Source organism: Triticum dicoccoides, chromosome 7A (assembly GCF_002162155.2).
Source record: "Triticum dicoccoides isolate Atlit2015 ecotype Zavitan chromosome 7A, WEW_v2.0, whole genome shotgun sequence".
In the NCBI taxonomy this organism is placed as follows: domain Eukaryota; kingdom Viridiplantae; phylum Streptophyta; class Magnoliopsida; order Poales; family Poaceae; genus Triticum; species Triticum dicoccoides.
Window position 1 is genome coordinate 572,449,096 of NC_041392.1, and position 12,273 is coordinate 572,461,368.

General features: G+C 41.1%; 1 protein-coding gene across 3 annotated transcripts; it reads left to right on the forward strand.

The window, feature by feature from the left end:
* Positions 1-685: 685 nt before the first annotated feature.
* LOC119331765 (replication factor C subunit 1-like) lies at positions 686-11,851 on the forward strand. 3 transcript variants are annotated; one of them, XM_037604934.1, is made up of 24 exons: positions 687-1,020; positions 1,140-1,190; positions 1,227-1,277; positions 1,844-2,551; positions 2,657-2,724; positions 2,874-2,949; positions 3,030-3,091; positions 3,179-3,330; positions 3,640-3,806; positions 3,919-4,107; positions 4,214-4,335; positions 4,413-4,620; positions 4,993-5,046; positions 5,200-5,369; positions 6,232-6,322; positions 7,432-7,613; positions 7,711-7,750; positions 7,846-7,970; positions 8,619-8,691; positions 9,191-9,283; positions 9,935-10,181; positions 11,076-11,135; positions 11,223-11,373; positions 11,481-11,851. In XM_037604934.1, exons 1-23 carry the CDS (start codon positions 1,018-1,020, stop codon positions 11,354-11,356), a joined length of 3,126 nt encoding a protein of 1,041 aa, XP_037460831.1. In that variant the 5' UTR covers positions 687-1,017; the 3' UTR covers positions 11,357-11,373; positions 11,481-11,851. The 3 variants fall into 3 exon arrangements, with proteins under 3 accessions (XP_037460830.1, XP_037460831.1, XP_037460829.1); XM_037604933.1 differs by having other exon boundaries at positions 686-1,020; positions 1,140-1,277; positions 11,223-11,384; XM_037604932.1 differs by having other exon boundaries at positions 1,140-1,277.
* Positions 11,852-12,273: the final 422 nt, after the last annotated feature.

A 12,273-nucleotide genomic window follows, 5' to 3' on the forward strand; every position in this document is an offset into this window, starting at 1 on the left:
CTCGGAAACAGAAAAAAACGTGTCTTTTTCCTTCCGTGAGAGGCACGAATTTGCTTCAGCGAGAGACACGGTCGTGCCTCTTCTGGAAAGGGAAAAAATGTTCATGGTTCGGTTTTTTTCATGAAAAAAAAGTTCATGAAAACCTATCAACAGAGATCTAGTTTCGAAGATCTTTGATGCGAGGAATCTAGCGGTGTAAACGGTTCGAAATTTGGATGCACGGTTTAAAAGATAAAACATTTTGAATAATCGGATCTATGAAAAAAGGAACTGCTCGCAGGTCGCGACAAGTGGCTCACTGCATGGTTGCGCCATGCAGTGCGCCTTGTCGCAATCTGTTGCAAACAGTGCCATTTAATTTGCAATGATTTCAAAAAAATTCGGATTTATAGTCCCGGTAACCCAAGAAAACAAGCCGAGTAACTCAAAATTAGGAAAATAAAAGCCCAGCAAAGTCGCTGCATGTAGCGAAGGCCCAGCCCAACATAGCATAAGGCCTGAGTTATCTCGTGACCTAGTCGCCGCCACACACACACCACGGCACCAGCACGGGCCGCAGCGGCACGACGCCCTCTGCCTCGTTCCTCGCTCGTCGGCGGCTCGGCGCGAGCCGCGCGACCACATCTCCCATTCCCCCCTCCCGAATCTCCCACGTCTCCCACCCCCCCCTCCCGAATCTCCGTTATTTTTGTTGACAAAATTTTCGGGTAAACCCGAACGCCCACCCGTCGCCAAGCCCCCGTCCGCCGTCGCCGACCCGCAGTCTCCCTCCCCTCCTTCCTCCCATCCACCCGAAACCACCCCGCACTGCCGCCGCCGCCTCCCCCCTCCTCCTCTCCTGTCACCCCCCGGCTTGCCTGTGTCGCCAATACCCAGCGGCGCCAATCGACCCAAAGCGAGGGCCAAGGAGGCGACGACGCCCGCGCCCCTAAAACCCTAGAGGGTTTCCCGTGGCGATTGAGCCAAGAACCGGCGAGTTCGCGCGCCTGGGCCGGGCTTTTCCCGGCCAGGACTGACATGGTGAGTTCTTTCGTGGCCCCTCGCTAATCCAGGTTTCTTGATTCGACGCGGAAGGTCGGTTTCTCGATCCGCTCTTCTCGGCTGACGGTTTCGCCCTTCTTGGATTTCTTGTGGCGCAGTCGTCGGACATCAGGAAATGGTTCATGAAGCCGCACGACAAGAATGCCGGTGCGGCCAAGCCCTCTGCCGCCGGCGCCGCGCCGCCGGCGGCCAAGAAGCCCGTGCTCAGCATCCCCGAGAAGGCTGCGACATCTTCGGTAGAATGCTCACTTTTTTCTTTCTGCTTCTTCGTTCATCTGGTTGGTTCGGTGCTTTTTCTAGGTCTTCTTTAGCGGTTTGTTTTCTCTAGCATCGCTGTCCAGGATTCAGTGCATCGGCTCAGCAACTCGATTTTCCTCGGTCCTACAGTTTAGGAATCCTAGATTAATGCATTTCCTGCGGCAGTAGCCCAACCATAACTGCTAAAATGCTCTATTCTTTCTGCTAATCAGTGTTGGAATCTTTTGTGCAAACCATACATTAATATCGTTATATATAGATACAGACCACCCAAAAATATTCTAGATTTGATTTTCGCATGCACTGTTTATACAGTTTAAGAACTGACTTTGATTTTTCATGTCTGGTTGTGCACCATGAGTCCATGATATAAGAATGTATTGGCAGATAGTACTGTCAATCAGATTCTAAGCTGGGTATGTTCTTGTACCACCGTCGCAGTTAGACCAATGGCTCGCTTTAATTCTCCACTGACCTAAATTATTTGATGTCCCCCAGTTTATATACGTCACCTGTAATCAAATACTGTATCTGGATCATGCAGGTGTCTGGCAATCAAGATGCTTCAGCTAGAAGGAAGACAAGCAAGTACTTTGCACCCAAAACAGAAAAAGATGCAGATGTTGCTGAGAAGAGTTCTTCTAAAAGAAAACTTCAGAAAAGCAGCGAGGACCTTGAGGATGACATCAAGCCTTTCGCAGCAAACAAGGCCCTTAAGGATGAAGAAGACGACGACGACGACTTTGTGGCGCCTTCGAAAAAGAAAACTCCAGTGAAGCCACCACCATTAAAGAAGTTGAAGGCTGCATCTAATGATGATGACCAGGACGAAAGGATGGATGAAGATGCCGAGACCCCTTCCAAAGCAGCTGGAAGGGGAAGGGGAAGGGGAGGAAGAGGAGCAGGAGCAGCCCATGGAAAGACTACGAGTCATGATGATGGTGGTGGGGAGGACAGGATGGATGAAGATGCTAAGACCCCTTCCAAAGCAGCTGGAAGGGGAAGAGGAAGGGGAAGGGGAAGGGTTGGAAGAGGAGGAGGAATGGCTCATGGGAAGACTACTAGTGGTCTTGATGATGATGGTGAGGAGGATAGGATGGATGAAGATGACAAGACCCCTTCCAAAGCAGCTGCAAGGGGAAGAGGAGGCAGAGGAGCAGGAGCTACTCCTGGGGGAAGAGGTAGAGGAGGGGGTGGGAGAGGTTTCATGAATTTTGGTGAAAGGAAGGATCCCCCTCACAAAGGGGAGAAGGTAATTCATAGTTCTTGTCACAAGTTTCTGAAATGCCCAACCCTAAACTGTTCATTCCATGTTCTGAATGGTTCAACCCTAAACCGTTCATTCCATGTTCTGTAGGAAGTCCCAGAGGGTGCCCCTGACTGTTTAGCTGGTCTGACATTTGTCATAAGTGGTACCCTTGACAGGTGCGAGTTACTTTCTTCATTTTTTATACCGAAGTGTTTTGTTTTCTGATCATGCAACGGCCAATGCACATAATTATCTTAACACTTCCAACTTTCTTTATTGAGATGATCTGGCCAGTAAATAATCATAATTTTCTGTTTATCTGCAGTCTTGAACGGGAGGAAGCAGGTGATCTAATAAAGCGTTACGGGGGACGTGTTACCGGTTCAATTAGTAAAAAGACGGTATGTACTATAAAAGTTGCTGCTGTAAGTATTAATGGCTTATATCTTTGTTGACAACATGACATCTCGCTTGTTGGCAGAGTTACCTATTGGCTGATGAAGATATTGGGGGAGTGAAATCTAATAAAGCAAAAGATCTGGGGTATTACTTGATAGCTTTATTTTGAGAAGGATTCTGTAAGTTTGTTTTTAATTGTCACTGCTTGATACATGCTCACGTTTATTGCAGAGTCCCGTTCTTGACTGAAGATGGTTTATTTGATATGATCCGGAAATCAAAGCCTGCAAAGGCTCCTGTAAACAAACATGAAGGTAACAGCAATTCAGAAAAGCTACTGAAGTCACAGACGAAGAGCTCTCCAGTTAAAGCTGAAAGAAGAGGTAACCAGGAACTTTTAAATTGTAATGCATCTATAGTTTATAGGACAAACATAATCCTGCTTAATTGCATTAACCTGGAACATAATTACCGTGGTAGTTCACTCCTAACTTTGTACTCCCTCCGTCCCAAAATAAGTGTCGCTGATTTAGTACAAAATTATACTAAATCAGCGACACTTATTTTGGGATGGAGGGAGTAGATGTTAGGTTGATCCTGCAAATAACATGCCATTGGTATGATTTATTTTCTTAACATTGGCATTTCTCATGTTGTTGATGCTTATGCATATCTTGATTTTGAATTTTTAGCTGTCGATCAAGTCGGTACCATGGGCAAGAGTACTCCCTCAAAGAGTAATAAAGAAAGCAACTCCACCAACAACCAAAAGGTCAAGGTTGTTGACCGCGGTTCTTTGCAATGGACAGAGAAATATCGGCCAAAAGTTCCAAACGACATAGTTGGCAACCAATCAATGGTGAGAAATTCTGCATTTTGGTTATTTTGGTCATGTACATCTATGCACACGTTACTTAGTATGAAGGATTGTTTTTTTCCAGGGAGCATTGACAAACTTCTAATGTATATAGGTTAAACAACTTCATGATTGGTTGAAAAGTTGGGAGGATCAATTCCTTCATTCTGGCCAAAAGGGCAAAGGAAAGAAGCAGGCTGATGGTGGAGCTAAAAAAGCTGTATTGCTGAGTGGACCTCCAGGTATTGGTAAGACTACAACTGCAAAAGTTGTTAGTCAGATGCTTGGATTGCAGGCCATTGAGGTGTGTCTTTGTTCTTGCATACTTCACTTATTTATCTTTCAGGTAATTATGTGTTCTTTATTTACCTTTGAGTCATAAATTTAAATGAGTAATGTATGCATAACAGGTTAATGCAAGTGATAGCCGTGGTAAAGCAGACTCCAAGATCGAGAAAGGTGTTGGGGGGAGCACATCAAATTCTATCAAAGAGCTTATCAGCAATGCTACTCTGAATTATAGTGACAACCGGTCTGTACTACAATATCCTGAACTTTTGCACTTTGATTTATTTTTATTGTTATATGAAGTGTGGAGCAATTTCACAGGACAAAGAAGCCTAAGGCTGTACTCATCATGGACGAAGTTGACGGTATGTCTGCTGGTGATAGAGGTGGAGTTGCTGATCTTATTGCCAGCATCAAGATATCGAAGATTCCTATAGTTTGCATTTGTAATGATCGTTATAGCCAGAAGCTGAAGAGCCTTGTAAATTACTGTTTGCTACTCAACTTCAGGAAACCAACAAAGCAGCAGGTTATTTCATGCCACCATATTCTAATGATTGATGTAAATTATTGTTTGCTTTCCTACTATTGTCTATTACCCTATTATTGCCCTTACCTGTGACAACTGAACTGCTGTTCTCAATTGCTTGCTGCTACCCAGTTAATCTGATAAAATCCGCCTTCTTAATGTTTTTTCTGAACATAAGAAAACTTGGTTATATTCATTTTGGTATTTTTTTCTAATTGTTGGCAAAAGTTGCTTCATTTTTGACTTTATGTTTTTTCTGGTTTACTTCTCCCATCTCACACTATATATACTAATACGGGGCAGGTTCAGCACTTTTTGTATTTCTAACAAAAAAACTGTTTTGGGGTTGGTTTTAACTTCTGTACTCAACAGATGGGCAAGAGGTTGATGGAGATTGCCAGAAAAGAAGGCATTCAAGCTCAAGAGGTGTGTTCAATATGTTCTCAGGGTTCTGTTCTTATTGATGATCAAAACTTCAAAAAAAGTGGAAACATAGCTCAACTAATTCAATACTAAATCACTTAATATTCTTTGCATATTTCACGTTCAGTTGCTAATATATGGTTTCTCATCTGCTAGAATGCAATGGAAGAGCTTGCAGAAAGAGTACATGGGGATATTCGCATGGCACTCAACCATTTGCAATATATGAGTCTCTCTCAGTCTGTGGTCAAATATGATGATATAAGGTTGCGTCTTAATAGTAGCTCAAAAGATGAAGATATCTCTCCCTTCACGGCTGTGGACAAGTATTATTCCTTCTTTTTAGTATATCAATGTCATTCTATGGAGTTATTTAGAATTTTTATTGTCAGTCGTTCAATGACCTCTTCATGTTTATTGATTAATTAACGTTTGGTGTGAAAGTACATACCCTGTCTAATTATGGAAGTGTTAAGGATTAACAAAGTTTTCCGATCACTTACTCTGCTCGCCCTATTTTGATCTTATTAATGCAAATGTATTTGATCTAGTCATTTCTTTTGGGGATGGGTTACTTTTTATTAGCATTGGGAACATATCACATTACAGATATACAATAGACCTGAAGTGGTCTGCCCCTTCCCCGGACCCTGCGCAAGCGGGAGCTACCTGCACCGGGCTGCCTTTAAAAAAAACCAAACTCCACCATTTTCCTAGTTTCTACTGTACATCCGTTGGAAAAGTACCTGACTTAAGTACATGATGATGCTGGTGCTGATGATGTTGAGCTTCATCTAAAGGTTTCATTTGTTGCTAAATTGATTTAGGATAAAATGTTTGTACATGTACTGAGATGCAGCCCTAGAAGCGGTCAAAAGAAGATGATGCCCTAGAGATCTTGGTATTTTTAGGAGAACAAGACTCAGTAGCTTTTTGTAATGGCTAAGCTCCCAACTAGTTTAAACACTTGGAAGTTAGAACTGTTTGCCCCTGCAATTAATTCGTCAGTTCGCTTTTATCTTTTTAATATAGATTTAGTGAGATTTAAGCAGAGCAAATGATATTTTTTCATTCACTTAGTTACATGCTCACTCCTGTCTAATTAAATGTATCTATGCTTATACTTGGTTAATTGCTTGAATGGCTTTCAAACCTAGTGTTCTTCATGGTTATTTATTCAACTTTCAGGCTATTTGGTTTCAATGGTGGGAGACTAAGGATGGATGAGAGAATCGACTTGAGCATGAGCGATCCTGATTTAGTTCCCCTTATTATCCAGGTTTTGAATCAAATTTGTTTTTGTCATCTGTGCAAATGTTAATCCTTCGTGTTTGCATCATGATTTTTTTATTACTATGTATTCCTTTTCTGTGTACTGAATGCAGAGCTACTTATGCTTGTATAATTGTAATGAAAAAATTCCACTTTTCAAGCCTGAACTATGGCCAAAATTCACTTTTCAACTGCGAACTCTAAAACCGTTTGAATAGTTTGCTTTTGTTTTTTATTTTTTCAGTTTTGCTTGTTCATGGTGGCAACATGCCAATAATGTGGTTAGAGTTCATGGTTGATTTTTTTTTTGAAATGTTGACTCTTTTAATTTATAGTAATCAGTAGTCTGTCATAGCGTGCAATTTAAGTGTTGAGCCTAAATTGCATCTATGTTTTTTGTTGCAAATTTAGGTCTTATTTGCTTCAAGGTTGATCATACCACAACTAACCCTTAGACAATACATGGTAACTGAAACCACAAGTGTGGCGGAAAGTTATGTTTATGTGGATGAGAAAGCGTGGCAAGCCATAACTGTGGCTAGAAACCAAACACACACCTAACAAATTGTAGCGTGCCTAAGGTTATCCATCAGACTACTTTTGTTTCTTGACTTTTTTTGGATTGATAGGTACAATAAGTCAATCTACAAGACTGCGAGTAGGTAACCATGTCACATGCCACACCCCTAAGCTCTATGAGCTAAGCTCCACTGCTAGTGATGCTTGGAGGCCGGTCGCTCTTGCTGAAGCCCACAACCGTGCCTCTGCACTGTTAATGCATCATCTAACTTAGGCTAATATTTCTGAATTGGTCAACATGAAGGCATTCCCATTTCATAGTAATGCTGTTACAGCTTCGCATATGTTGACACGTTTCTCCTGGAAAGCTTGGAAGCTAGCTTTCATTTTTTCTTTTCAATCATCTCAGTTATTATATGAAAGAAATTCCAGCTATTAGTTGCTGTATTGAACTACACATGATGGTTGAGTTGGCCTGTACCAGAATTGTGTGCAAATATGTGCTTTAGGACTGCTTCTGTCTTTGAATTATTGTGACCCTAGTTGCTTCTATCATTAAGCCTGGTTATATTCGCGTGCTAATATGTGCCATTGTAGGAAAATTATATCAATTATCGGCCTAGTGCCGCTGGGAAGGATGACAGTGGTGTTAAAAGAATGAATTATCTTGCCCGTGCCGCTGAGTCTATAGCGGACGGTGATATTGTTAATGTGCAAATAAGAAGATATCGACAGTGGCAGCTGTCCCAAGCTGCTTGTTTGGCTTCATCAATAGTACCGTATGTGCATTGATCTTTCCCAATGGTTATTCTGTAGCGGTATTGATTTATTCGAATGTTTCAACACAGTTTTCTAATCTCTTTCAAAAAATTTCAGTGCTGCTTTGATGCATGGAAATAGAGAAGTCCTTGAAGCAGTAAAGTTCAAACCCTAAGCATCCATTACTACTATTGAGTATATTCTATTTTTTCTGAATTTTAGTAGACTGATTTGGATACTGATTTTCTGCAGGGTGAACGAAACTTTAATAGGTTTGGTGGATGGTTGGGCAAGTACTCAACTACTAACAAAAACAAAAGGCTACTGGAAGATGTCCATAGTCATATTCTTGCATCACAGCAAGCTAATTTGGATAGGTGGGTATAGTCCAAAACTAGCTTGCTTTCTGCCGAATCCTACTTTGTTAAGTTTCTGGATTAGTAGTAAAATTGGTACTTATCCTGGAACCACCAAAACCATGTTTCACTGGTAAAGAGTAGGGTACTTATGTACATTGATTGCTGGATTATCGATATAGATCAGAGAACAAAAAAAAACAAGCCAATGATTTTCTTGGCTAATTGTTTTATTACTTGTAACCATGATAAAATGATATGGAACTTTCAGCATGAGTTAAGGACCACATTATCATCTGCTAGGAAAAAATATGGGCCATGGACTTCTTTTAAGTGGCCAGCCAACTATTAGTTGCTGGACATGGCTTGCTCATTTTCCAATGTAACTACTTATGAACAAGTGCCTTAACAGTCAGTGAATTAGGGGGTGGTGGTGGTGGTGCCTTACCCTTCTCTTAACTTGCCTTGGTCACATCTTCGAGATGGAAGATTATGATTTTCTATTTCAAACCATGTAAGCTGAAAAAACAGATCGTCTTTGTGTTGTAAACAACTAATCATTTACCAGAACTCAAGATCCTTTGACAAAAGTTGTAATTTGAAAGACCGTAAAGGATCTGTGCTATAGTTTCATTGTAGTCTCAGTCTTGTAATTGTTGGGATCTGCAGGGAGGCGTTGAGGCTCGATTATCTCACTCTTCTCTTGAGACAGTTGACTGACCCACTGAAGACAATGCCTAAGGTATTGTTTATCATAACCTTTTTGGACTATTCTTGATCATTCACTCAATGAGTGAAGCATAAAATTGATTTTTTGTTCAAAGCTTCCATAGAAGATTCATCGAAATATCATATGTCAACTGCTGCATTTGTTCAAGCATATTGCTGCATATTGTACGAATTGTGCCTTGACAGGTCTGCTCCTTATGAGGAAGTAATGCATGATGAATTGGCTAATTATAATTTTAATAAAAAGAGGAGAAATCTTATTTTTTGTTATTTAAGGATTTTGTCAAGAGGCTAGGCGGGGTTTGACACACAAAGGCTTGCAACCTTGCATGCTTTCTCAATTCAACTATTATCATCTTAGAATTAGTATTTCTTTTGTTGGCAAAACATGCACTCTGCACGCACACTATTGGCTGTTCGTTTGCAATGCAGTAATCACGCATGGCATCTCCCATGGGGAAACCTTTATCTGAGAAATCTGCCTGTGATCTTATGTTTGTAATTTCCTGCAGGAGGAGGCTGTCCAAAAGGTGGTGGAGTTTATGGATACCTACTCTTTAAGCCAGGAAGACTTTGACACGCTTGTTGAATTATCTAAATTTAAGGTTGGTTATTATTCTAAAAACTGCCTGATGGTATTCATTAACTGTCTCTTTGAGTGGCAAATTAGTTAATAGATAATACATATACTTAAACGTATTTGGTTTAATGTAATGTTAAAGTTATGCATTGTAGATATTCTAGATGATGTAAACTATGTTGCACTGTGCTAATTATTTTGAGAACGTGTTTGTGGTAGTTGCGTCTGCAACTGTTGCATTTACCTTCTGTGTAATGTTTTCGTAGTTTGCATCGTGGGAGCTATAAAAATTGCTTGAAAACATCAGTGAAATATGAAGCTTGTGATGTTGTGGAAATGTGGACATGATAATTCGTGCAGTAGTGATGAGAATACAGAGGTTAAAAAATACAACAAAGAAACAATAGAATCTACTTGGTCGGACAATGTATGTTTCAGTATCGTAGTATTTGCCATCAACTCCACAAACTTATGTAGTTTGTCAAAGATTAGGTCCTTTATTTGTTTTGTGGTGCATTGTTGTTCAATTCAGATCTTTATCATTACAACCCAGTTCACTGCTCAAATTAATTTGTTGAAGCATCCAAGCAGGATTCTTAGTTGAGCAATGTTGTTTCAATGTAATTTGATTACCCTCTTTCCTTTACATGGTGCTGAATATATTTTTGTTCTGCAGGGCCATCCAAATCCTATGGATGGTATTCAACCAGCTGTCAAAAGTGCCTTGACGAAGGCATACAAACAAGGAAGTAGCTCTCGTGTCGTTCGATCAGCAGATCTAATAAATATTCCGGGCATGAAAAAAACTTTAAAGAAACGAGTGGCAGCAATCCTGGAGCCATTGGATGAGAGTTTGCCTGAAGAAACTGGAGTAGCATCTGCAGAAGGTGATGAAGAGGAATTGTCTGATGCTGAAAATGATGGTACGTGCTTTTTTCTCGGTAAATGGATATATTGTACCAAAAGAGAATCTTTAATCTTTAATGCTTGCTGTTGTACATATTGATTAGTGTGTTCTGTTTTAGGAATATAAATAAATCTGTTGACACAATTGGTGCCAGTACTGCCACAGCATCTTCGTATGCATTTTCGTTCGTTATTTCATCTGTAACATGCCATACAGTATGTCTTTATCTGTAATAAGACTACGTTTTGTCTGTACTTATTTGCTCCAAACTTCTAACATTCAGTCGGAAGGATCACAGTGGTCAGTCAGGCTCTTTTTTTAGTTTGTATTACCACCAAATTCAGGCCTACTCCCATGTAGTTTGTTCTGTGAAAAGTGGGATATCAGAGTGCAATATCTGTAACATGCAATGCACGGCTAGAAGAATTATTTTCTGCAGAGTATTGTTGCTGTACCTAATATATTCCTACTTGCGTAAAAGCGTACATGGGTTTGCAGCAGGGGCAGAAATTCAATGAGAAACATGGAATCTGGTCTTCAGTCAGGCTTATAGATCTGTCGCAGATGCTAGCAAATTTCTCGGTGCCTGATGCTCTTTTCTTTTCTGGGTACACCTAATGTTCTTTAGTAATGCTGGAAAACTGTTGGGAGGGTCATGGAATTGTTGTTCCATCACAAGAAACTTTGTCTTCTCTGATCTTGGAAATGTTTGTGTAGCTATGCCTGTCAAATAAACCAAACAGTGCTGTGTTCATATTTATACACGCCTCATATATAGCATCAATGATGTAATTTTGGATGGTAGTTTTTTGTATCACCGCTGTACTGATCGGCGCAGCAGAGTCATACCTACTTTATTTTTTGTACTAGTCAATTTTCAGCGCATTGACTGCTTCTGTTTTTCTTTCAGATGAACTTGTGCCTGGTGACTCGAAGCCAAAACTGGACCTGCAGAGTGATAATAAGAAAGGTTATTTGTCATATTCTGCCTTGTTTGATATTGTTATTATCGTCAGGATATATAATAACTAATTTATATGTTGGATTCCACTCGCAGGAATTCAAGTGCAGCTCAACCTGAAGAGCAATGGCAACGGGTCGAGCGCAAAGAAGGCGCCAGCAGCAAGATCAAAAGCTCCTGGGTCTGCAGGGAAGGCTGTCGGAGGCTCAGGCGGGAAGCGGAAGAGGTAGCCTACCGCCGCCGCACAGTAAGTGTCTAGTATGTATATACTATACCCAAATGTCATGTGATAATACCTGACCTGTCAATCGTCGTGAGATACATTTGATCTGATCACTATGCTGTTGGTTTCAGATGATGACTGGCTGGAAGCAACAGACCCCAGATAGTTGGTGGTCTCGTGTTTGGTTTCTCCTGTTACCCCAGTTGTTCCCATTTGTAGGGAAAACCTGTTTGCTTGCACTTCATTTGCTCTTGTGTTTCTCGCCGCTGCCGGAGGGGCTTGTTTAGCGTGTGAGCTTTTTCTCCTGACGCAATCCGCTCTGAATCTGAAACGGTTAGGTGTGTGTATTTTTCAGAGATGTAAACCTGAAACTAGAGAACATCTGGATGCCTGGTTCTGCCTGTTCCCACTGAATGCTCGTCTAGCTTGCTGTAGATAACATGGTTGTAACACGCGAAAGGACGAACATGCAATCTGCTGTGATCTTCTGTTGTGTTGTTCATCTCGTAGTGTGAGCTTGGTATGTCTGATCTGGGTTTGTGGTCTGAACAGCCCACGGTCGCTCTTTCTCGTACAGGCGTGGTGTTGGCAAGGTCGCCCTTGCTCTTAAGCGTCGTTGAGGAGAGATTAGCAATTAATATAGGACTTGGTGTTGGTAGGACTTTTAGGACTTTGCGCAAGGATGAAATCTGAATGGTCCATTCATGCCAAGAGATTAGCAATTAATATAGTGACTGAATTAATACCCAGACAATACACAGTTTAATTCGGCAAAGTACGCGTACATGAGTTGGTAGATAGTCATCTTATGGAGATGGATACAAGCGAATCCACAAGCAAAATACTGCCATGACTGCTTTGGCATGTTAATGTGACGCAGACCAATTAAATGATGACCAGATGGAGGGTCTGCCACGCTTTAAC

Bases quoted from the DNA above. Each gene is read 5' to 3' on its own strand.
- LOC119331765 (XM_037604933.1), top strand. The intron at 1,278-1,843 runs GTAGAATGCTCA...TGGATCATGCAG, and splicing joins AGAAGGCTGCGACATCTTCG to GTGTCTGGCAATCAAGATGC. The intron at 2,552-2,656 runs GTAATTCATAGT...CATGTTCTGTAG, and splicing joins CCCCTCACAAAGGGGAGAAG to GAAGTCCCAGAGGGTGCCCC.